This window comes from Saimiri boliviensis, chromosome 14 (genome assembly GCF_048565385.1).
Source record: "Saimiri boliviensis isolate mSaiBol1 chromosome 14, mSaiBol1.pri, whole genome shotgun sequence".
Lineage (NCBI taxonomy): Eukaryota > Metazoa > Chordata > Mammalia > Primates > Cebidae > Saimiri > Saimiri boliviensis.
The window spans coordinates 12,416,962-12,441,447 of NC_133462.1; the positions used below are offsets into that span (position 1 = coordinate 12,416,962).

Genomic DNA, 24,486 nt, shown 5'->3' on the forward strand with positions numbered 1-24,486 from the left:
TCCACTTGCTCTGGTAAAAGCTGTCCCTACTGAACTGCACAGGTGGCGTGTGTTTCTGGACTCTCCATTCTGTCCACTGGTCTGTCTGTCCTTGCATTGGCTCCACGCTGTCCGTATTACAGTGTCATATGGAAAAGCTCAGGGCAGCTTCTGATTGGCTCTGCCTTTCTCACAGCCCCTCCACCAATCGCTGGCAGGGGATGGGGTCCCTTGATTGGCCACACCCTTGAGCCACATGCCTGTTCTCCTTACCCAGCAGCTACTGGTTCCCCACCCAGATCACTAAGTTTCCTCAAATAAGTGAGGCTGGACAGTTCCACCTTCCCTCCCCAGCTGAGGCCCAGAGAAAGGGTCTGTGATGCAGGAGGCCCCGGGAGAGTTGGATGTGACCGAGACGGCCATGCCGTGAACCCACCCTCTGCCACCCTCATTCTGACCTCCCTGGGTCCATCCCCAGGGGATTCTTGAGAACATCCAAAGGAACAAGCTGCTCTTTATCGAGACCCAGGATGGTGCCGAGACCAGCGTCGCCCTGGAGAAGTACCAGGAGGTGGGTGTGTGGGGCTAGCGTGGAGCGGGTGGGGGAGGCAGCTCCGAGGAGTGACTCCACTTGCATCTTGGCCTCCCCCACTTCAGGCTTGCGAGAACGGCCGAGGAGCCATCCTGCTGTCAGTGGCCCGGGGCAAAGTGTCCGAAGGAATCGACTTCGGTGAGTGGACTGGGCTCTCCTTCCCCAGAACACCTGCCGGTTCTGCTGTCCACTTCCACAGGGGACCACCCACCCACAGCCTGAGCGCACAGAGGGGCCCTCCCCTCCTCTGTGTCCCTGGGCACCCGGCAGGAGCACACCCTTTCTCTTCCCCACGCAGACACAGCATCCTGGGGGCGCGTGACGCTGTCCCAGTCCCACCAGCCGCACTTGTAACCCCCTTGCCCCCTCTCCTCTGCCCACCAGTACACCACTACGGGCGGGCCGTCATCATGTTTGGTGTCCCCTACGTCTACACGCAGAGCCGCATTCTCAAGGTGAGCAGCACTGGCTTCTGGGGAGTCCCACAGTGTTAGGGCCAAGGGAGGGATGGATGGCTCCCCTACCTCCCCGACTCCTCCGAATCTGCAGGCACGGCTGGAATACCTGCGGGACCAGTTCCAGATCCGTGAGAATGACTTTCTCACCTTTGATGCCATGCGCCACGCGGCGCAGTGCGTGGGACGAGCCATCAGGGGCAAGACGGACTACGGCCTCATGGTCTTTGCCGACAAGGTGCGGGTTCGGGGGTGCCCCTGTGCTCCCACCCCAACCTCCAAGAACCAGGCTGTTTGCCCGCTCCTTTCCCAGATGGGGTGGGTCGTAGGGTGGAGGGTAGCCCAGGATCCCTTGGCCTCTGGTCATGACGCTCTCTCCCTGGCCTGCGCTTCTGCCCCCAGCGGTTTGCCCGTGCAGACAAGCGGGGGAAGCTGCCCCGCTGGATCCAGGAGCACCTCACAGATGCCAACCTCAACCTGACTGTGGACGAGGGTGTCCAGGTGGCCAAGTACTTCCTACGGCAGATGGCACAACCCTTCCACCGGGTGAGGCTGGGCCCCTCCTCCAGAAAGGCCCCTTAGATTTTTCCCCACTCCCCAACCCACCTGTCCTCAACCAAGAGAAGTACACCTATGTGCTAGGCTCTGGGGATCGGGGGGAGATTTGAGGGGCCAGCAGGTGGCCGAGGCAAGGCAGGGTGAGAGAATTTGGGGTGAGGAGGCATCGGGCCTTTTCAGGAGAGACTGTGCTGGCCTGGGGAAGCCATCTTTCCCCGGCTCCCTGGCTGGCCCCTCCCTCAGCCCCCATCTTCTGTTGACAGGGATGGCCTGCACTAGAGTATCTGGACATTTCCAAATGTAAACATCCCGTCCCTCATGCATCAGACTCCTAATCCCCGTCAGTGGCGAGTGGGTGGGGAAGTGCTGCAGCTCCCTGGGCCCCCACCCTCTTCCTGACAGCCGTTTCCTCTGTTCTCTGCAGGAGGATCAGCTGGGCCTGTCTCTGCTCAGCCTGGAGCAGCTGCAGTCACAGGAGACACTGCAGAGGATAGAGCAGATTGCTCAGCAGCTGTGAGCAGGGCAAGGCCGTCAACTGTTCCTGGTGACTACTGAGTGTTGCCTGGCCCTGGAGCCCAGGGGCGGTGCTAGAAGGTCTGATGAACTCAGGTGACATTCCTTACTGTCACATCCAAAGCCTTTAATCGAAGGAGAAGGTAGCTGTCCACCAGGTACCCAGAGGCAGGGGAGTCCAGGAGCTGACAGACCCCTGCAGCCCCTCCCTCCCGCACTGCTCCTGAAGAGCCGGAGCCAATGCTGTCCACCCGACGCTAGCGCGGGCTCAGGTCCTGAGTGCTGGCGCTGAGGGGCCGAGGGAGCTTGTCCAGGTGCCAGCTGGGGAACTGGAGGCAGGCACAGGGGATGGGAGGAGGTGAGGGGCAGGTGCTATGGCCACCCTGCAGCTCCCGGTCTAGCCGGGCAGCCAACCTGTCCGCCCCCCTCACCTGTATCTCAAGTAAAATGCATCATTGCTCCCATCCTGGGTCTCTTCTGACACTACCCATCCCCTGCTGACTCCGACACCAGCCCCACTGCCCTGCCTTTACCTTATCTCTGCCTGCCCACGTGGCCCCACTCCATCTTTGACTCAGATGTCCCCCTCACCTGAGTCCCAGGAGCCCTCGCACCATCCGTGTTCAGTGTGTTGAGTGACATGGCTCTCTTCATTCTGCAAAGGAGGCAGCAGGGAAGAAACACGTGAATCCAGGAGGGACCTTTCCAGCACAGGGTTTGATCTGTGTGTGGTACTGGGAGCCATGGAAGGTTCTCGAGCAGGACAGGGAGAGGGACGAGCTGCAGGTCCCGCTGCTGTCAGGGCTCGTTGCTGACCCGAGCAACACTTACCCGGTGGCCCCCTCGCCTCGGAGACGGGACACCAGCTTCTCGCTTCCGCGGCGGATAGACTCACGGATCTTGGAGAGAGAGCTGCTGCGGCGGAGGGCCTGCGGGGGGCCGGGGACGCTGCTCAGTCCCCTGAGCCCCTGCAGTCCCCACGCCCACCCCAGGAGCCGAAGCACAGCCCGTCCTCACCTGTTCTGCATCACCCACTGTGCCTGTGTTGGGGGCACCTAGGAGGCAAGATTGGGGACACTGAGGTGGGGACCGGGAGAAGCCAGCAGGAGGGAAGGCAGGGGCTAGAGGCTCACCGAGCGGGGCGGGCAGGTCCTCTCGGTGGAGGATTTCTTTGTACAGCTCTTCCGCTTGTTGGTACTTGTTCTGTTTCAGGTAGGCTGAGGCCTGTGGAGAGGGAGGGTCAGGGAGATCTGGGCTCCAGTCTAGGAACTGCAGACCCCAGTTCTCAGTACTGCATCTAGACCCACTTGGGTTTTTTGGTAGAGACAAAACCCACTTTGGGTTTTTTGCTATGTTGCCCAGGCTGGTCTTGAACTTCCGGCCTCAAGTGATCCTTTTGCCTCAGTCTCTCAAAGTGCTGAGTGTTAGGATTACAGGTGTGAACCACCATGCCTGGCCCCAGTCTCACTTTCTAATGTGCGGACCTGGTCATATCCCTCCCCTGCCTAAAGCCTCACCCTGGAGCAGAGTAGTGGAGCCCGGCCCCACTTCCTGCCTGGGGGATGGAGGGCAGGCGACCCCTTTTTTGAGCCTGGTTGCTCTACTTTGGGCTGGTGGCATGGCCTCTGTGCCTCAGTCTCCTCACATGCTAAGTGGGGCGACAGCTCCCACCTCAGGGTCGCTGTAAGAACTAGCTATGTGGGAACCAGGCTGAGAAGGGAGCCGGTCGCACTGAGCTCAATACTTGTCTAGTGCTGCCATCTCAGCCTGCCAGCTTCCTCCTCCACTGGCTGGCATCTGGCCACCATGGCCTTAAGCATTTCCTGATTCTGTGTTCTCTTTGCTGAGCCAGCTCGTGTCTGATGGGACACTTGGTCCGAGAGCCCGGCCTGGCCTGGTGGGACCCTCCCCGACTACGGTGCTCGCTCTGTACCCAGCCAATAGGTGCCTCCCCAGGGCATGCACCCCCCGCACCGGGCCTCACCAGGTTGTTCTTGGTCTTGGCCACATTGGGGTCGTGGGGTCCGCCCAGGGCCTCGTAGATGCTCAGGGCCCGGGCATAGTGCCGTTCCACGTCCTCAAACTTGCCCTGGTTCTGGCACAGTAGGGCCAGGTTGTTGAGCTGCTTGGCCACATCCGGGTGGTCAGTGCCTAGGACCTGGGGGCCAGGGGTCACAAGTCAGAGGGGTCATACAGGAGTGCTGGGACATGTGACGTCACTGCCGTACAGTGGTCATGAGTTAGGGGTAACATCAAAGCAGACAGTGACCTGAGAGGCAAAAGTTAGACCATCAAATAGGATTACCAAGCTCAGAGGTCATGGTGGTCCAGAAACTCGTGGGGCACAGGGTCAGATGGGTAGGTCAGGGTTGGGCTTGTGCTGGTTGTCACGAGGGGGTAGAAAGGCTGTGGGGGGATCCAGTTGGTGTTGGGAGGAGTGAGAGATCAGAGTCAGGGTCAAGATCAAACTGGGATCTCAGAAGGTCAAGAGTGATGGGGTTGGGTGACGGAGGCTCCAATTGGGGTCTCCCAGTACCAAACACAAGGGGCACCCAAGGACCAAGGTCACGATGTATGGGCTTGGTGCATGGGGAGGGCTACACAGGACAGGGGGTTCCGCCGGGTCGGGGAGGGAGATGGCACCTTCTCTCGGATCTCCAAAGCACGCTGGCACAGGGGCTCTGCCTCCCGGTAACGCCCGCGTTTCCCATAGAGGACAGCCAAGTTGTTGAGCGTGGCGGCTACCTACGGGAGTGGGGGAGGCACAAGTCAGGGAGGGGCGGGGACAGCCCCGCTCCACCTTCCCGCCTCCCTGGGGCCTCACTCACGGCAGGGTGCTCGGGGCCCAGTGTCTGCTCCCGGATCTGCAGGGCATCATGGAGAAGGTCTGTGGCTTCTTTATACTTGTTCTGGTCCCTGTGGGGTGGGGGGCAGGGGGGCGGCCCAGGGATGGAAGGGGTTAGCCAGGGGTTTGGGGCAGCTGCAGCCACAGGGGCTGGGCTGATCCTGGCAGGCCCAGGGAACCTGGCTGAACCAAGCATGGGTGGCACCTTGTGGGGGCCCCTCCATCCCTCTTAAGTCTCTAAGTCTTGTACCCCCAGACCCCTGCCAAGCCTCTAGCCACCCCAGGTCTCTTGCCAGCACTGTTGGGTTCCCTGGTGTCTATGCTGACTCCTCTCTGCCTGGCTCAGTGACATCCTCCCCCTAGATCTGTCCCCCTCCCTCTTTCCCTCCTTGCCCTTCTCACAGCAAGAGCTCTCCCTTCCTCTCCCATTCCTGCTGTCCCCTGCCCTGACCTCCCCAGATGCTCCATGCTGGCACATGCACCCAATCAGTCCCTGCTATTCCTTCCCCCAGCGACGGCCAGCCGCAGCACTCACCGGTACACCAGCGCCAGGATGTTCAGCATGGTGGCCACGTCAGGGTGGCAGTGGCCAGAGCTGCGTTCCAGGTCCTCCAAGGCCTGGCGGCACAGAGGCACTGCCACCTCATAGCGGCCCTGCCCTGCGTACTGGATCACGAGGTTATGCAGGGTCCGAAGTCGGGCGGGGATCTCGTAGCCGCCCTGCTGAGCCGCTGCTGCTCCCGCAGCCTCCGGCCCTAAGATGGGAGGGGGTGGGCTCTGGGTCACTGCAAGCCTCCTGCCCCTCCAGCCTTGCATGAGGAGAAACGTGCCCCAGAACTGCCAGACTGCCCAACTGGTCCCTGGGACTATAGCCCCACCCCCCACACTGACTTCTGAGACTGGGGTCGCCAGCATCTAACCTGCTGGCACACGGCAACCCACCTGTGCTGTGGAATGTGAATACAGGGCCTGCCTCACTCAGGGAGGCTACCCTGCCCTCGAAATTCCCAGCCTCACCTGCCCACTGTCACATTCAGGGTCCTCCTGAACCTGCCCTCACCTCCCCATCCCCTGCTCAGAGACTCTGGGGCCCGGCAGCTCAGAGCCCCCTCCCCGCCCTTGCCATCCTTCAGGGCATGTACTCCCTGACACCCACCTTTCCTCTCCTCCTCGGTGGGGAACAGGGAGGCCAGGCTGTCTCGGCGAGGTGGGGACTCAGACTGCTGTAGGGACATGGAAAGTGGGGGGTCAGGTGTGGGGGTTTCAGAGATGGGGCCCTGGATCTCAGGGTTTGAGGGAGGTGGTTACCACAAGCGTCAGGGGCCCCAGGGGACAGGCGAGGCTCTGGGAACCTCGTGGAGCAGCTGGTGGAGTTGGCTGCAGGAGTGCTGGTGGGTCTGCCTGGGGGCTCTACGGCTCGTTGGGGGGCTGTGGGACTCTCAGGAGGGTCTGGGGGACTCTATGGTGGGTCTGGGGGGACGCAGAGGATCTGGGGACTGAGACTCTACAAGGGGATTGGGGGACTGTGGCCACTACGGAGGGTCTGGGGGACTCTAAGGACGGTCACGGGGATGGTGGGACTCAAAGCAGGGACTGGGAAATCTAAGGAGGGTCAGGAGACTGGGGGGGACTGTGGGGCTCTGCAGAGTCTGGGGGACTCTAGGGAGAGTCGGGGACTGTGGGGCTCTAAGGAGATATGGGGGGACTCTAGGGAGGGTCTGGGGGACTGCAGGGCTCTAAGGAGGGTCAGGGGGACTGTACCGCTCTAAGAAGGGTCTGGGGGACTCGGGAGAGTCAGGGGGACTGTGGGGCTCTAAGGAGGGGCAGGGGGACTCTAGGGAGGATCTGGGGGACTGCAGGGCTCTAAGGAGGGTCGGGGGGACTGGGGAGCTCTAAGGAGGGTCAGGAGGACCGGGGGGCTTTAAGAAGGGTCGGGGAGACTGGGGAGCTCTAACAAGGTTTGAGGGGACTGGGGAACACTAAGGTGGGTCAGGGGGACTGGGGCTCTAAGGAGGGGCTGGGGACTGTGGGGCTCTAAGGAAGCTGGGGGGGAACTTTGAAGCTCTACAGACAGTCTTGGGGACTCTAGGAAGGGTCTCGGGGACTGGGGGGGCTCTAGGGAGGGTCGGGGGATGTGGGACTTTAAGAAGGATCTGGGGGACTCTAAGGAGGGTCTGGAAACTGGAGCTCTAGGGAGGCTCTGGGGGACTCTAAGGAGGGTGTGGGGGACATTGGGACTCTAAGGAGGCTTGGGGGATGTGGGACTCTAAGAAGGATCTGGGGGACTCTGGGGAGGCTCCGGGGACGGGGGATACTCTAAGGAGAGTGGGGGGATGGTGGGACACTAGGGAGGGTTGGGGGCGGGACTGTGGGGCTCTAAGGAGGGTCTGGGGGACTCTAGGGAGGGCCAAGGGGACTGTGGGGCTCTAAGGAGGTGCAGGGGGACTAGGGAAGGTCTGGGGGACTGTGGGGCTCTAAGGTGCGGGGGGACTCTAGGGAGGGTCTAGGGGACTGCAGGGCTCTAAGGAGGGTTGGGGGGGACTGTACCACTCAAAGAGGGTCTGGGGGATGGTTGGGGTCTAAGGAGGGTTGGGGGGACTGGGCAGCTCTAAGGAGGGTCGGGAGGACTGGGGAGCTTTAAGAAGGTTTGGGGGGACTGGGGAATACTAAGGAGGGTTGGGGGTACTATGGGGCTCTAAGGTGGGTCAGGGGGACTGTGTGGCTCTAAGGAGGCTTGGGGGGGGACTTGGAAGCTCTACAAACAGTCTTGGGGACTCTAGGAAGGGTCTCGGGGACTGGGGGGCTCTAGGGAGGGTCAGGGGATATGGGACTCTAGGGAGACTCCGGGGACGGGGGGACTCTAAGGAGGGTCGGGAGGACTCTGGGACTCTAGGGAGGGTCTGGAAACTGTGGGGCTCTAGGAAGGCTCCGGGGGACTGGGGGACTCGAGGGTCCAGGGGATGCGGGACTTCTTAAAGAATCTGGGGGACTCTAGGGAGGGTTGGGGGGATGGTGGGACTCTAAGGAGGGTCAGAGAAACACTATGGAGGGTCAGGGGGACTGTGAGATTCTAGGGAGGGTCGGGGGCACTGTGGGGCTCTGAGGCAGGTCGGGGGGACTCTACGGAGGGTCTGGGGGACTCTAGGGAGGGTCTGGGACTGTGAGGCCCTAGGGATGGTGGGGAGGATGGTGGGTGTCTAAGGAGAGTCGGGAGACAATAGAGTCGGGGGGACTGTGGAGCTCTAAGGAGGGTCAGGGGGACTGTGAAACTTAGAAACTGAGGGAGGTTCGGCGGGACTGACTGTGGGACTCTGAGGGTCGGGGGTGGGGGGACTGGGGCTCTAAGAAAGGTCTGAGGGACTCTAAGGAGGGTCCGGGGAACCATGAGGCTCTAGGGAGGGTTGGGGAAAGTGTGGGGTTCTAAGGAAGGTCAGGGGTACTCTACAGAGGGTGGGGGGACTGTGGGGCTCTAGGGAGGGTCTGGAAACTGGGGCTCTAAGGAGGGTCTGGAGGATTGTGGGGCTCTAGGGAGGGTGGAGGGGACTGTGGGAGGCTCTGGGGGACACAAGCTCTAAGGAGGGTTGGGGGGACAGTGGGGCTCCAGGGAGGGTCAGGGGGACGGTCGAACTCTAGGGAGGGTCGAAGGAATGGGGGGCTGTAAGGAGGGTCTGGGCGACTGTGGGGCTCTAGTGAGGGTGGGCAGGCTGTGGGCCTCTACGGTTGGTCTGGGGACTCTAGCGAGAGCCGGGGAGACTGTGGGGCTCTAAGGAGGGTCATGGGGACTCCAGGGAGAGGCGGGAGGACCGTGGGGCTCTAGGGTGGGTCACGGGGAATGTGGGACTCCTGGGAGGGTCGGGGGGACTGTGAGGCTCTAAGGAGGGTCGGGGGGTTGGGAGGACGGTGAAGCTCTACAGAGGGTCTAGGGGACTCTAGGGAGAGTCAGGGGGACTGTGGGGCTCTACGAAGGGTCTGGGGGACTCTAGGAAGGGCCCGGGGGACAGTGGGGCTCTAAGGAGGGTTGGAACTTTGGGACTCTAAGGACAGTCAGGGGTACTCTATGGAGTGTCGGGGGGACTATGGGACTCTAAGAAGGGTCTGGGGAACTCTAAGGAAGGTTGGGGGACTGTGGGAGTCTAAGGAATGTCGGGGGGAGGCTGTAAGGAGGGTCAGGGGGACTCTGGAGGGTCTGGGGACTGTGGAGCTCTAAGGACAGTTGGGGGGACTGTGAAACTGAGGGTCAGGGGGGGACTGCGGGGTTGTAAGGAGGGTCGGGCGGACTGTGGGACTCTAGTGAGGGTCGGGCGGACTGTGGGAAGCCAGTGAGGGTCGGAGGGACTCTGGGGCTCTAAGAAGTGTCAGGGGGACTCTAGGGAGGGTCTGGAAGACTGGGGGACACTAAGGCGTGTCGGGGAGTGTGGGGATCTAAGGACAGTAGGGAGTACTCTACAGAGGGACGGGAATGTGGGACTCTAGGGAGGGTCAGGGGGGAGTGTAGGGCTCTAAGGGTTAGGGGGACTCTACAGAGCGTCGAGGGGACAGTGGGACTCTAAGGAGGGTCTGGGGACTCTATGGGGCTCTAAGGACAAGACCCTCCCTAGAGTCCCACAGTCCCCCAGACCCTCCTTAAGAGACTCTAAGGAGGGTCGGGGGACTGTCGGACTCTAAGGAGGCTCTGGGGACTGTGGGACTCTAAGGCGGATCGGGGGGGACTGTGAAACTCTAAGGAGGGTCGGGGGAACTGTGGGGCTCCAGGGAGGGTCGGGGGGGCTGTGAAGCTCTAAGGAGGGTCAGGGGAACTGTGGTACTCTAAGGAGTGTTGGGGAGACTGTGGGGCTCTAGGGAGGGTCCAGGCGACTGTGGGTCTCTAGAGCGGGTCTGGGGGACTATACGGAGTGTCTGGGTGACTGAGGGACTCCAAGGAGGGTCGGGGGGACTGTGGGGCTCTAAGGAGGGTCCGTGGGACTGTGGGCTCTAAGGAGGGTCGGGGGGTCTCTGGGGCTCTAGGGAGGGTCTGGGGACTGTGGGAATCTAAGGCGGGTTGGGGGTACTGTGAAATTCTAAGGAGAGTCGGGTGGGACTGTGGGGCCCTAAGGATGGTCTGGGGATTCTACAGAGGGTCGGGGGAACTGGGGAACTCTAGGGAGGGTCGAGGGGACTGTGGGGCTCTACAAAGGGTCTGGGGGACTCTAGGGAAGAGACGGGGATTGTGGGGCTCTAAGAAGGGTCTGGGGGACTCTAAGGAGAGTCGGGGGGGGGACTTGGGGCTCTAAGGAGGATAAGAGGAACTCTATGGAGGGTCGGGGGGACTGTGGGGCTCTAAGGAGTGTCGGGGCCACTACGGAGGGTCACGGGTACTGTGGGGCTCTGTAGGATCTGGGGACTGTGGGGCTGTAAGGAGGATCAAGGGGATGTGGGACTCTAAAAAGGATCTGGGCAACTCTAGGGAGAGTCCGGGGGACTGGGGGACTCTAAGGAGGGTCCCGGGGTTCAGTGGGGCTCTAAGGAGGATCTGGGGACGGTGGGGCTGTAAGGAGGATCAAGGGGATCTGGGGACTCTAGGGAGAGTCCGGGGGACTGGGGGGCTCTAAGGAGGGTCCGGGGGACAGTGGGGCTCTAAGGAGGGTTGGGGGGATGTGGGACACTAAGAAGGATCTGGGGGACTCTAGGGAGGTTCTGGGGACTGGGAGACTCTAAGGAGGGTTGGGGGGACGGTGGGGCTCTACGGAGGGTCGGGGGGACTGGGGGACTCTAGGGAGGGTCTGGGGGACTCTAAGGAGGTTCAGGGGGATGCCACGGAGGGTAGGGGGACTGGGACTTTAAGGAGGGTTGAGGGGACTATGGGACTCTAAGGAGGATCTGGGGACTGTGGGGCTGTAAGGAGGGTCAGGGGAATGGTGGTGCTCTAAGGCAGGTCAAGGCTTGCTATGGAGGGTCAGGGGGACGGTGGGGCTCTAAGGAGGAACTGGGGGACTCTAAAGAGGGTTGCGGGAACTGTGGGACTCTAGGGAGGGTCACTGTGGGACTAAGGAGGTTCAGGGGGACTGTGGGGCTCTAAGGACAGTCGACGGGACTGTGAAACTCTAAGGCGGGTCGGGGGGACTGTGGGACTCTAAGGAGGGTCGGGGGTACTCTATGGACGGTCGGGTGGACTGTGGGGCTCTAAGGAGGGTTGCAGGGACTGTAGGGAGAATCGGGGGAACTGTGGGACTCCTGGGAGGGTTGGCGGTAACTGTGGGGCTCTATGGAGGGTCAGGGGGGGACTTTGGGGTTCTAAGGAGAGGCTGGGTGACTCTAAGGAGGGTTGGGAGGACTGGGGGATCTAAGGAGAGTCTGAAGGACTCTATGGAGGGTTGGGGTGACTGGGGATCTAGGGAGGGTCAGGGGGGACTCTGGGGCTCAAGGAGAGTCTGAGGGACTCTAAGGGTTGGGGGGACTGTGGGGCTCTAAGGAGAGTCTGGGGGACTCGGGAGGGTTGGGGGGACGGTGGAGCTCTAAGGCAGGTCGGGGGTAGCTACAGAGGGTCTGGGGGACTATGGGACTCTAGGGAGGGTCTGGCAGGACTGTGGGGCTCTAATGCGGATATGGGGACCTTGGGACTCTACGGAGGGTTAGGGGGACTGTGGGGCTCTAAGGAGGATCAGGGGGACTCTATGGAGGGTCAAGGGAACTATGGAACTCTAAGGAGGGTCGGGGGAACTGTGAAACTCTAAGGAGGTTTGGGGGGACTGTGGGACTCCAAGGAGGGTCGAGGGGACTGTGGGACTCTATGGCGGGTCAGGGGGACTGTGGAACCCTAAGGAGGGTTGGGGGGGGGTTTGGTGCTCTAAGCAGGATCTGGGGGACTGTATGGAGTGTCTGGGCAACTGGGGGCCTCTAAGGAGGGTCGGGGGGACTGTGAGGCTCTAAAAATGGTCAGGGGTACTGTGGGTCTCTAAGGAGGGTAGTTGGGACTGTGGGACTCTAAGGAGGGTCAGGAGGACTGGGGGGACTCTAGGGCAGGTATTGGGACCTTGGGATTCTACTGAGAGTCGGGGGGACGGTGGGGCTCTAGGGAGGGTCGGGGAACTCTCAGGAGGGCCGGGGGACTGTGGGGCTCTAAGGAGGGTCACAGAAAGTCTAGGGAGAGTCGGGGGGGACTCTGGGGCTCCAAGGAGAGTCTGGGGGACTATGGAAGGTCAGGGGGACTATGGGACTCTAAGGATCGGGGGGACTCTACGGAGGGTCTGGGGGACAGTGGGGCTCTAAGGATGGGCGGGGGGACTGTTGGGCTCTAAGGAAAGTCGGGGGTACTCTATGGAGACTAAGGAGAGTCTGGGGGACTCTACGGAGGGTTGGGGGACTGTTGGACTCTAAGAAGTATCTTGGGGACTCTAGGGAGGGTCGGGGGTCTGGGGGACTCTGAGAAGGGTCAGGGGGACTGTGGTACGCTAAGGAAGGTCCGGGGTACTCTTTGAGTGTCGGGGGGCTGTCAGACTCTTAAGGATCTTGGGGACTCTAGGGACGGTCTGGGGGACTGGGGAACTCTACGGAGGGTCTGGGGGACTGTGGGGCTCTAAGGACGGTCTGGGGGACTCTATGGAGTGTCTGGGGGACTGGGGGACTCCAAGGAGGGTCTGGGGGACTCTAGGGAGTGTCTGGGCAGCTGGGGGACTCTAAGGAGGGTCGGGGAGACTGGGGCTCTAGGGAGGGTCGGGGGGACTGTGGAGCTCTAGAGAGGGTCGGGAGGGCTGTGGGGCTCTCAGAAGGGTCTGGGGCTCTCTAAGGAGGTTTGGGGGGACTGTGGAACTCTAATGAGGTTTTGGGGGATTGTGGGGCTCTAAGGAGGGTTGGGGACTGTGGGGCTCTAGGGAGGGTCGGGGGGACTCTATGGATGGTCGGGGGGACTGTTGGACTCTAATGAGGTTTGGGAGTACTGTGGGACTCTAACGAGGGCTGGGGGAACTGTGAGGCTCTAAAGAGGGTTGGGGGCACTGTGGCGCTCTAAGGAGGGTCGGGAGGACTCTACCAAGGGTTGGGGGAACTGTGGGACTCTAATGAGGGTCAAGGGGACTGGGGGACTCTAAGGAGGATCGGGGGAATGGGGGGCTCTAGGGAGGGTCGGCAGGTTGTGGGGCTCTAGGGAGGGCCTGGGGACCTTGGGACTCTACCGAGGGTCGGGAGGACTGTGGGGCTCGAAGGAGGGTGGCAGGAACTCCGGGGGGAGTCGGGACTGGGGGGCTCTAGGGAGGGTCGGGGGGAATGTGGGACCCCTAGGAGGGTCAGAGGGACTGGGGGGCTCTAAGGAAAGTCGGGGGTACTCTACCGAGTGTCAGGGGGACTGTGGGACTCTAAGAAGGGTCTCGGGAACTCTAAGAAGGGTCTCCGGGAAACTGGGGGACTCTAAGGAGGGTCGGGGGGACTGTGCAGCTCTAAGGAGCGTCAGGGGGACAGTGGGGCTCCAGGGAGGGTCAGGGAGACTGTGGGGCTCTAGGGAGAGTCAGGGGGACGGTGGGGCTCTAGGGAGGGTCAGGGGGACAGTGGGGCTCTAGGGAGGGTCGGGGGCCTGTGGGGCTCTAAGGAGGGTCGGGGGGACTGTGGGACTCTAAGGAGGGTCTAGGGGACTCTATGGAGTGTCGGGGGGACTGTCGGACTCTAAGAAAGATCTCGGGGACTCTAGGGAGGGTCCAGGGGACTGGTGGAGCTCTAAGGAGGGTTGGGGGGATTCTACGGAGGGTCGGGGGGACTCTATGGAGGGTTGGGGGGACTGTGGGGCTCTAAGGAGGGTCTTGGGGACTCTACGGAGTGTCAGGGGGAATGTCGGACTCTAAGAAGGATCTCGGAGACTCTAGGGAGGGTCGGGGGGACTGTAGGGCTCTAAGGAGGGTCGGGGGGACTGTGGGGCTCTAGGGAGGGTCGGGGGGACTGTGGGGCTCTAGGTCTGGGGGCTGTGGAGCTCTAAGGAGGGTCAGGGGGACTCTACAGAGGGTCAAGGGGACTATGAGACTCTAAGGAGGATCTGGGGACTGTCGGGCTGTAAGGAGGATGGGGGGATGGTGGGGCTCAAGGGTGGGTCGGGGGGACAGTGGAACTCTAGGGAGGGTCAGGGGGATGGTGGGGCTCTAAGGCGGGTCGGGGGTTGCTACGGAGGGTCAGGGGGACTGTAGGACACTAGGAAGAGTCGGGGGGGACTGTGGGACTCTAGGGAGGGTCGGGCGGGACTGTGGGGCTCTAAGGACAGTCAGGGGGACTGTGAAACTCTAAGGTGGGTCGGGGTGACTGTGGGACTCTAAGGAGGGTGAGGGGAGACTGTGGGGCTCTAAGGAGAGTCTGGGGGACTGTGGGACCGTAAGGAGGGTCGGGAGTACTCTACGGAGGGCCGGGGGTTCTGTGGGGCTCTAGGGAGGGTCGGGGGGACTGTGGGGCTCTAGGGAGGGTTGGGGGGACTGTGGGGCTCTAGGGAGGGTCGGGGGGACTGTGGGGCTCTAAGGAGGGTCAGGGGTACTGTGGGGCTAAGGAGGGTCACAGGGACTGTAGGGAGAGTCGGGGGCACTGAGGGCCTCTAGGGAGGGTCGGGGAGGTGACTCTGGGGCTCTAAGGAGAGTCTGGGGGACTCTACGGAGGGTCGGGGGGACTGTGGGGCTCTAGGGAGGGTCTGGGGATGGTGAAGCTCTATAGAGGGTCTAGGGGACTCTAGGAAGAGTTGGGGGACTGTGGGGTCTACAAAGGGTCTGGGGGACGGTGAGGCTCTAAGGAGGGTCGGGGGGACTGTGGGGATCCAAGGAGGGTCAGGCGGACTGGGGCTCTAAGGTGGGTCGGGGGGACTGTGGGGCTCTAAGGAAGGTTGGGGGTACTCTACAGAGTGCTGGGGGTACTGGGGGACTCTAGGGAGGGTCCGGGGGACTGGGGGACTCTAAGGAGGGTCGGAGGGACTAGGGGGCTCTAAGGAGGGTCGGGGGGACTGTGAGGCTCTAAGGAGGGTCGGGGGGACTGTGGAACCCTTAGGAGGGTCGGGGGCGGTTTTGGTGCTCTAAGCAGGGTCTGGGGGACTCTAGGGAGTATCTGGGCAAATAGGGGACTCTAAGGAGGGTCGGGGAGACTGTGGGGCTCTAAGGAGGTTCGGCAGGACTGTGGGACTCTAAGGAGGGTCGGGGGCTGTGGGACTCTAAGCAGGGTCTGGGGGACTCTACAGAGTGTCCGGGGGACTGTCGGACTCTAAGAAGGATCTTGGGGAGTCTAGGGATGGTCCGGGGGACTGGGGGACTCTAAGAAGGGTTGGGGGGACTGTAGGGCTCTACAGAGTGTCAGGGAGACTCTGGGGCTCTAGGGAGGGTCAGGGGGACTCTACGGAGGGTCGGGGGGACTATGGGGCTCTAAGGAGGGTCGTGGGGACTGTGAGGCTCTAAGGAGGGTCTGGGGACTGTGGGACTCTCAGGAGGGTCTGGGGACTGTGGGACTCTCAGGAGGGTCCCGGGCACTGTGGGACTCTATGGAGGTTCCAGGGGACTGTTGGGCTCTAAGGAGGGTCTGGGGGACTCTAGGGAGTGTCTGGGGGACTGGGGGACTCCAAGGAGGGTCGGGGGGACTGTGGGACTCTATGGAGGGCCAGGGGGACTGTGGAACCCTAAGGAGGGTCAGGGGGCGGTTTTGGCACTCTAAGCAGGGTCTGGGGGACTCTAGGGAGTGTCTGGGCAAATGGGGTACTCTTAGGAGGGTCGGGGGGACTGGGGGGCTCTAGGGAGGATCGGGGGGACCTTGGGATTCTACGGAGGGTTGGACGGACTGTGGGGCTGTAGGGTGGGTCGGGGGGACTGTGGGGCTCTAGGGAGGGTCGGTGGGGACTCTGGGGCTCTAAGGAGAGTCTGGGGGACTCTACAGAGGGTCGGGGGGACTTTGGGACTCTAAGGATGTTTGGGGGGACTGTGGGGCTCTAAGGAGGGTCAGGGGGACTCTACGGAGGGTCGGGGGAACTGTGAAACTCTAAGGAGGGTCAGGCGGGACTGTCGGACTCTAAGAAGGATCTCGGGGACTCTAGAGACGGTACGGGGGACTGGGAGACTCTAAGGAGGGTTGGGGGGACTGTGGGGCTCTAAGGAGGGTCTGGGGTCTGTGGGACTCTATGGAGGGTCGGGGTGACTGTGGAACCCTAAGGAGGGTCGGGGGTGCGTTTTGGCACTCTAAGCAGGGTCTGGGGTACTCTACGGAGTGTCTGGGCAAATGGGGGACTCTAAGGAGGGTTGGGGGGCTGTGGGACTCTAAGGAGGTTCGGCATGACTGTGGGACTCTAAGGAAGGTCAGGGGGCTGTGGGACTCTAAGGAGGGTCTGGGGGACTGTGGGGCTCTAAGGGAGGATTTGGGGGGCTGTGGGGCTCTAAGGAGGGTCGGGGGTACTCTAAGGAGGGTCGGGGGACTGGGGGGCTCTAAGTAGGGTAGGGGGACTGTGGGGCTCTAGGGAGGGTTGGGGGGACTGTGGGGCTCTAGGGAGGGTCGGGGCAGTCTCTGGAGGGCCGGGAGGACTCTGGGGCTCTAAGGAAGGTGGCAGGAACTCTAGGGAGAGTCAGGAGGACTGTGGGGCTCTAGGGAGGGTCGGAGGGAATGTGGGACCCCTGGGAGGTTCGGGGGGACTGTGGGGCTCTAAGGAAAGTCAGAGGTACTCTACCGAGTGTCAGGGTGACTGTGGGACTCTAGGGAGGGTCCGGGGGACTCGGGGACTCTTAAGGAGGGTCAGTGGGACTGTGGGGCTCTAGGGAGGGTGTGGGGGCTGTGGGGCTCTAAGAAGGGCCGGAGGGACTGTGGGGCTCTAGGGAGGGTCCGTGTACTGTGGAGCTCTAAGGAGGGTCGGGGGGACTCTACAGATGGTCGGGGGGACTGTGGGTTTCTAGGGAGGGTCGGGGGACTGTGGGACTCTAAGGAGGGTCTGGGGGTTGTGGGGCTCTAAGGAGGGTCTCCCGACTGGGGGTCTAAGGATGGTCTGGGGGACTGGGGGACTCTAAGGAAGGTCAGGGGGACTGTGGGGCTCTAAGGAGGGTCGGGGGGACTGTGGGGCTCTGTGAAGGGCTGTGGCACCTGCCTGTGGCACCTGGCTTTCTGGAGGCGGGTCGTACTGCCGCAGCTGTCCCAGGAACTCCAGGTGGTGCTTCTCCTCCTCCAGCTGGGCCACAGCCTCCTCACTGGCCCGAAGCCGCCGCTGTGTCTCCTCCAGTTCCTCCCGAAGCCACACGTTCTCCTGGGCCAGCCGCCGGGCCTGCGCCCGCAGCCGCTGCTTCTCTGCCTCCAGTGTGCCCACGTGTGCCGACAGGGCCAGCAGCACCTGCCCAGGGTGGAGGTCCCAAGTTGAGGCTGGTTCCTACCCTGCCAGGCAGCCCGCGACCCAGCCCAGGCCTCCAATCAGGCTGCAGCCCCCCACTGCTATGCACAGTACCCCAAGTTCTGCAGAGACTCCGCCAACACGGCTCCAGTGTCCTCAGAGTTTCCCAGGGGCCCCTCTGATTTCACCCCCACACTCACCCCAGGACTCAGTTTACTGAAGAATGCTATCGGGTTCAGCGGTCCCAGTCATGCACAAGGACCCCATAAAGCTGCCAAGGGACTCAGTCTGTGGCCTGGAGCGTCCCCGGCCTGATTTCCCCAGGCCTCGCCCTGCACCAGCGTCTCTCTCTCTGCCATACTTTTTTTTTTTTTTTTTTTTTTTTTGAGATGGAGTCTCGCTCTGTCGCCCAGGCTGGAGAGCAGTGGCATGATCTTGGCTCACCGCAACCTCCGCCTCCTGGGTTCAAGCAATTCTCCTGCCTCAGCCTCCCGAGTAGCTGGGATTACAGGCGTGCACCACCATGCCTGGCTAATTTTTGTATTTTTAGTAGAGACAGGGTTTCACCATGTTGACCAGGATGGTCTCGATTTCTTGACCTCGTTATCCACCTGCCTTGGCCTCCCAAAGTGCTGGGATTTGAGGCGTGAGCTACCACGCCGGGCTCTGCCTTACTTTTTTTTGAGACAATCTTGCTCTGTCGCACAGGCTGGAGTGCAGTGGTACAATCTCGGCTCACTGCAACCTCCATCTTCCAGGTTCAAGCGATTCTCCTGCCTCAGTCTCCTGCATAGCTAGGACTACAGCCACGTACCACCATGCCCAGTTACTTTCTTGAGATGGAGTTTTGCTCCTGCTGCCCAGGCTGGAATACAATGGCTCCGTCTCCGCTCACTGCAAACTCTGCCTCCCAGCTTCAAGCTATTTTCCTGCCTCGGCCTCCTGAGTAACTGGGACTACAGGCGCCTGCTATAACACTTGGTTGATTTTGAATATTTAGTAACAACGGGGTTTCACTAGATTGGCCAGGCTGGTCTCTAACTCCTGACCTCGTGATCTGCCCACCTCAGCCTCCCCAAGTGCTGGGATTACAGGCATGTAATACTTTAGTTTTCGTATTTTTAGTAAAGATGGGTTTTCACTATGATACCAGGCTGGTCTCGAACTCCTGACCTCGTGATCCGTCTGCCTCAGGCTCCCAAAGTGTGCCCTTCTGCAATAGTGAACCCCTCCCCCAGCCAGCTTCATACCTGGCCCTCCCCGGCCCTCAGCTGACTGTCCCCCAGCCCACCACCTAGCCCCCCTCATACCTGGGCCTCGCCCAGCCCCAGCTCGATGGCCTCCAGCGAGTGGCTCACGACCTGCTGCTTTTCCTCCAGCATCTCCCAGCCAGCCACAGGGCCTTGTCCGGCCAGGGCCTCAGCCAGGTGCCCTGCCAGGCCACGGTGCTCCGCCCGCAGCGCCTCCAGACCCTGTACCACTTGACGCGTCTGCCGCACCAGCTCCTCAGGGCTCAGGCGCTCTGGGCTCAGCCCTGTGCTTCCAGGGGCTGCCACCTGCACAGACATTGCTGCTCCTGGGGAGTAATGGTGGGGGGTCGGGGAATCATTGCCAGGGCCAAGCAAGCTGCCCCCAGCCTGTACTCCTGGAACTTCTCCCCATCCCGTCTCTTCCCCACTCCACCCATCCTGGCCAGCCCTCTGCCTCCACACCCTCTGCATCCCAGTTTCCACACTGATCCCAGCCAGCTCTCATCTAGAACATTCTAACCTATCTTCCTCTGTCCTCCCAACCCAGGGTTCTGCCCTAAGGACAGTTCCCAAATCCTATGTGTAATTAACCAAGAGAGGAAAAACGGCGGGCCTGGGGGTCCCCCATCTTCCCTCAGCTCACCTGCCCAGCCTTCCCCACCCCAAGGCCCCTGGATCCCCGGGCCCAGAGCTCCAGGTGGGCCGTGTGACCTGGGACCAAAGGCACCCTCCTCTGCCGGGCGAGTGGGGCGGGACATGTGGAGGCGGCAGCCTCTGCGTGAGCTCATTCTTAGGGTGTTTTTGTTGGGAACCAGTCAGACCACTGGGGGTGGGGTGTGGTGGGAGGAGAGGGCCGAGGGGCCGGGGCCCCTGGAAGCCTAGGAGGCCTCTAGGTTGGGAGAGACAAGGAGGGGGTCATGTGTCGGCTCCCAGGCAACAGACGGACCCTGGGGGAACAGGGGCTCCACCCTCCTCCATCACAGACAGGCTCAGCCAGCCCAGGGCCTGTTGGGACACACATGTGATAGGTGTGGTCCAGGGATGTCATACTGGCCATGGGACAGCTGAGGGTCTGAAGCCCAGCTCATAGTTCACGGGGTCCCCTATGTGGGACTTCACGTGGTTGTATGTGGGTCACAGCAGCTTAGCTGGTGATGCCTCTGGGGTCCTTCTAGACACACACACTCCTCAGAAACACTCCTCAGAAACACACCTCACACACCTCACCCTCCCTTCTTAAAGGCACAATGCAACACACACCTCCTCTCTGAAATACAATTTGACACACGCACAAAGGCCCACTTCTCTCAAATACAAGACGGGGACCGGCATGGTGGTTCACACCTGTTATCCCAGCACTTTGGGAAGCTGAGGCAGGCAGATCACTCGAGGCCAGTAATTCGAGACCAGCCTGGCCAACGTGGTGAAACCCCATCTCTACTAAAAATACAAACAAAATTAGCTGGGTGTGGGGGCGGGCACCTGTAGTCCCAGCTACTCGGGAGGCTGAGGCAGGAGAAGCGCTTGAACCCGGGAGGTGGAGGCTACAGTGAGCCCAGATGGTGCCACTGCAGTCCAGCTTGGGTTACAGAGTGAGCCTCTGTCTCAAAACAAAAAACATGATATACACATGTACCCTCCCAAAAACACAGTGACACACACATACTCCCTCATTAGAAATACAATGGAGCCGGGCGCGGTGGCTCAAGCCTGTAATCCCAGCACTTTGGGAGGCCGAGGCGGGTGGATCACGAGGTCGAGAGATCGAGACCATCCTGGTCAACATGGTGAAACCCCGTCTCTACTAAAAATACAAAAAAAAAAAATTAGCTGGGCGTGGTGGCGCGTGCCTGTAATCCCAGCTACTCAGGAGGCTGAGGCAGGAGAATTGCCTGAACCCAGGAAGCGGAGGTTGCAGTGAGCCGAGATCGCGCCATTGCACTCCAGCCTGGGTAACAAGAGCGAAACTCCGTCTCAAAAAAAAAAAAAAAAAAAAAAGAAATACAATGGAGACCAGGTGTGTGGCTCACACCTGTATTCCCAGCACTTTGGAATTCTGGCTGAGGCAGGAGGACCACTTGAGCCCAGGAGGTTGAGACCAGCCTGGGAAACAGCGAGACCCCCATCTCCACAAAAAAATCAAAAATGTAGCCAGGCGTGGTGGTGGCATACCTGGAGGCTGAAGTGGAAGGATCGCTTGAACCCAGGAGGTTGAACCTGCAGTGAGCCATGACAGCAGCACTGCACTCAGCATGGGCCACAGAACAAGACCCAGTTTCAAACAAACAAATACAACGTATACATTCTCCTCTTACAAATACAACTGGCAGGCTCTCCTCTTAAAAATACAACTCTACACACACCTACGTTTTCCTAACACAACACACTCAGGCACACACACATACACTGTTCTTTCAAAAACAATCTGTACACACTTCCCTTTTAGAAATTCCACCCAACACACAGGTATATGTTCAGAAATAAAAGCCAAGGCCGGGCATGGTGGCTCACGCCTGTTATCCCAGCACTCTGGGAGGCTGAGGCGGGTGCATCACCTGAGGTCACGAGTTTGCCACCAGCCTGACCAACATGGTGAAACACTGTCTCTACTAAAAATACAAAAATTAAGCTTGACGTGATGGTGGGTGCCTGTAGTATAAGCTACTTGGGAGGCTGAGGCAGGAGAATCACTTGAGCCTGGGAGGCTGAGGTTGCGGTGAACCGAGAGGGTGCCACTGCACTCCAGCCTGATGACAGAGTGAGATGCCTTCTCAAAAAAAAAAAAAAAAGAAAAAAGAAAAAAGAAAAAGAAAAAAAAAAAGATGCTAGTCTAAGCAGAGAAAAATTTTTTAAAAAGCCACCCCACGCAGAAACGAACTGTCTCTCCCACTCCCGAAATCACTCATTCAGACCATCTCTGGGCACTTGACCCCGACACTCACAGCCCTCAAGCAGCCAATTCCCCATAAAGCGCCTAACACACCTCCAGATTCACATACTCCCAGGATCACTTCCGAGCCTCCGCCAGCTTCCCCACTTCCTCCTCCTCCCCCTCCAGGCCGGGCCAGCAGGGACTCCCACACCTACACACCATGAACGCACGGGCACCGCGATCCAGTTCCACCGTCAGAACAGAAAGCTCTGGATGTGCGCGAAGGGATGCCACGTTCACGCGCACTTCGCTCAAGGCACTACGTCCACCACGAGCAGTGCAGCAGTTTCTGCACGTGACACATGCGCGATCACATATAGTAAGGGGCCTGCACACTGTGCACCACAGACTTGTCACTGATCTCTCTCTCAGATATATGTATATATGTGTTGATGTGTATGTGAACTTTTAAACAAAATTTTTTGGACATTGATGAACCTGGAAGCCATCATTCTCAGCAAACTGACACAGGAGCAGAAAATCCAAACAACGCATGTTCTCACTCACAGGTGGGTGTTGAACAATGAGAACACATGGACACAGGGAGGGGAGCAATACACACTGGGGTCTGTTGGGGGAAAATAGGAGAGGGATGGGGGGGTGGAGAGTTGGCGGGGGAATGGCATGGGGAGAAATGCCAGATATAGGTGAGGGGGACGAAAGCAGCAAATCACACTGCCACGTGTATACCTATCCAACAATCTTGCATGTTCTTCCCATGTCCCCAAAAATCTAAAATGCAATTTAAAAAAAATTTTTTTTGAGACAGTCTCACTCTGTCACCCAGGCTGGAGTGCAAAGGCAGGATCTCGGCTCACTGCAACCTCTGCCTCCTAGGTTCAAGTGATTCTCCTGCCTCAGCCTCCCAAGCAGCTGGAACCACAGGCGCATGCCACCACACCCACTAATTTTTTTGTATTTTTAGTAGAGATGGGGTTTCAACGTGTTGGCCAGGATGGTCTTGATCTCCTCATTTTGTGATCCACCTGCCTTGGCCTCACAAAGTGCTGGGTTTACAGGTGTGAACCACCATGCCTGGCCTTTTTTTTTTTTTTTTTTTTTTTTTTGAGACAGAGTTTCGCTCTTGTTACCCAGGCTGGAGTGCAATGGCGCGATCTCGGCTCACCGCAACCTCCGCCTCCTGGGTTCAGGCAATTCTCCTGCCTCAGCCTCCTGAGGAGCTGGGATTACAGGCACGCGCCACCACGCCCAGCTAATTTTTTGTATTTTTAGTAGAGACGGGGTTTCACCATGTTGACCAGGATGGTCTTGATCTCTCGACCTCGTGATCCACCCGCCTCGGCCTCCCAAAGTGCTGGGATTACAGGCTTGAGCCACCGTGCCCGGCGCCGGGCCTTTTTTTAAAATTTGATTTTATGTTTTTGAGATCAGGTCTCACTCTGTTGCCCAGGCTGGAGTGCAGTGGGTGCAATCTCGGCTCACCACACCCTCTGCCTCCCAGGTTCAAATGATTCTCCTGTGTCAGCCTCCCAAGTACCTGAGATCACAGGCACCTACAACCATGCCCGGCTTTAATTTTTGTATCTTTAGTAGAAACGGTGTTTCACCACGTTGTCCATGTTGGTCTCGAACTCCTGACTTCAAATGATCCACCTGCCTTGACCTCCAAGAGGGCTATGATTCCAGGCATGAACCACCACTCCCAGCCAAACTTTTTTCAATTTTTAAAAAACTAGGGCTGGGCGCAGTGGCTCACGCCTGTAATCCCAGCACTTTAGAAGGCTGAGGCGGGTGGATCAGTTGAGGTCAGGAGTTCGAGACCAGCCTGACCAACATAGTGAAACCCTGTCTCTAAAAAAAAAAAAAAAAAAAAAAAAAAAAAAAAAAAAAAAAATTAAAAAAAAAAACTAAACTATGCCCAGCTAATTTTTGTTTTTTGTAGAGATGGGGTCTCACCACATTGCACAGGCTAGTCTAGGACTCCTGGGTTCAAGCAATCCTCGCACCTCAGCTTCCCAAAGTGTTGAGATTACAGGTGTGAGCCACTGCACCCGGCCAATCGCTATGTGCCTGTGTATACCAGACCATACCTATTCTCATACCCCCCCCACACATCATCATCAGTGGCTGAACTCACAACCACAGTCTCAAGAGTCACCCTTACAACCATGACCATTCATACAATTTTGCCAATGTAACAACCTCCCTCCATAACCTCAGACACAGCCACACACACACCATTCCACGGCCAGACCCACAACCACAGCAGCAAACACGCTCAACCACAGCCACCCAGCACTCAGGCTGCGTCCCAGACACACGGCAGCTCCCACACTTACATGGAGCCCAGGGCGCACAACCGCACAGCTAATAATCACAGGCACAGCCCCACACACCCATCCCTGATGAAGACCCCCCTTTCCCTCCTGTCACCCACTCAGAGGAGAATCCCACTTAGATGTCCACGTCTCCACTCCCATCTCCCAAACTTATACACCCCACAAGAAACTCCATCGCACACCACTGCCAGCCAGGCATCAATGCAGGTCACACACCCTCCAGATCCTCCTACACACACACACACACACACACACATGGCTTCACACGCCTCCACACCTCACTTATCCAACCCCGAGGTTTCACCTGTACTGTCCCATGAAACAGCCCCACTTCCGGACACAGTCCCACCCAGCCTCACGCACCATTACGGTGACACACAACCAAAAGTCAATCTAGTAACCTATCACTGACCCAGTGCCACACTGTCCACCACACACACGCATACAACATACAACAGGCAGAAAGACAACCACAGCCACACAACCTCTTGATCAACATTCACAGCTAATCCCTGCCATACACACGCACATCAGCCCAAGCAGAAAGCTGACTACAGCCGCACTAGCTCTTGGTCATAAAGTGCTACCAACAATCCAATTCTCCACACACACACAGCATTCAGACACACAGTCACAGGTCGCCCACGTTTTCACATTGCTGAAAGTGTCATACACACAGTCCCATCACAGGGTTACACGGTGGACAGTCGCTTTCACCTTCACACCCACAACCTTACAAACACAGAGCCTCACACACAGGCAGTCAGGAGCCCCATCGA

The 24,486-nt window shown here is 59.5% G+C and overlaps 2 protein-coding genes across 6 annotated transcripts in view; one reads left to right on the forward strand and one right to left on the reverse strand.

The window, feature by feature from the left end:
* ERCC2 (ERCC excision repair 2, TFIIH core complex helicase subunit) overlaps nucleotides 1–2,561 on the forward strand; it is a 22,082-nt gene extending 19,521 nt beyond the window's left edge. For both annotated transcript variants that reach the window (XM_039466525.2, XM_039466526.2), the window contains exons 18-23: nucleotides 458–550; nucleotides 637–709; nucleotides 956–1,026; nucleotides 1,121–1,264; nucleotides 1,429–1,572; nucleotides 2,009–2,561. In XM_039466525.2, the coding sequence (XP_039322459.1) occupies nucleotides 458–550; nucleotides 637–709; nucleotides 956–1,026; nucleotides 1,121–1,264; nucleotides 1,429–1,572; nucleotides 2,009–2,101 (618 nt within the window). In that variant the 3' untranslated portion in view covers nucleotides 2,102–2,561. The remainder of the gene's footprint in view (nucleotides 1–457; nucleotides 551–636; nucleotides 710–955; nucleotides 1,027–1,120; nucleotides 1,265–1,428; nucleotides 1,573–2,008) is intronic.
* KLC3 (kinesin light chain 3) overlaps nucleotides 2,204–24,486 on the reverse strand; it is a 22,738-nt gene continuing 455 nt past the window's right edge. The window contains exons 1-13 of one of the 4 annotated variants that reach the window (XM_039466528.2): nucleotides 19,119–19,179; nucleotides 18,536–18,801; nucleotides 16,989–17,228; nucleotides 6,099–6,165; nucleotides 5,478–5,697; nucleotides 4,926–5,013; nucleotides 4,741–4,842; nucleotides 4,082–4,255; nucleotides 3,231–3,321; nucleotides 3,115–3,152; nucleotides 2,929–3,026; nucleotides 2,689–2,752; nucleotides 2,204–2,426 (exon numbers count right to left, since the gene is read on the reverse strand). In XM_039466528.2, coding sequence (XP_039322462.1) covers nucleotides 2,355–2,426; nucleotides 2,689–2,752; nucleotides 2,929–3,026; nucleotides 3,115–3,152; nucleotides 3,231–3,321; nucleotides 4,082–4,255; nucleotides 4,741–4,842; nucleotides 4,926–5,013; nucleotides 5,478–5,697; nucleotides 6,099–6,165; nucleotides 16,989–17,228; nucleotides 18,536–18,793 — 1,512 coding nt within the window. In that variant the 5' untranslated portion in view covers nucleotides 18,794–18,801; nucleotides 19,119–19,179 and the 3' untranslated portion in view covers nucleotides 2,204–2,354. Of the gene's footprint in view, nucleotides 2,427–2,688; nucleotides 2,753–2,928; nucleotides 3,027–3,114; nucleotides 3,153–3,230; nucleotides 3,322–4,081; nucleotides 4,256–4,740; nucleotides 4,843–4,925; nucleotides 5,014–5,477; nucleotides 5,698–6,098; nucleotides 6,166–16,988; nucleotides 17,229–18,535; nucleotides 18,802–19,118; nucleotides 19,180–24,486 lie in introns of those variants that run through there. The other 3 variants (XM_039466527.2, XM_039466531.2, XM_039466532.2) reach the window with 3 other exon arrangements.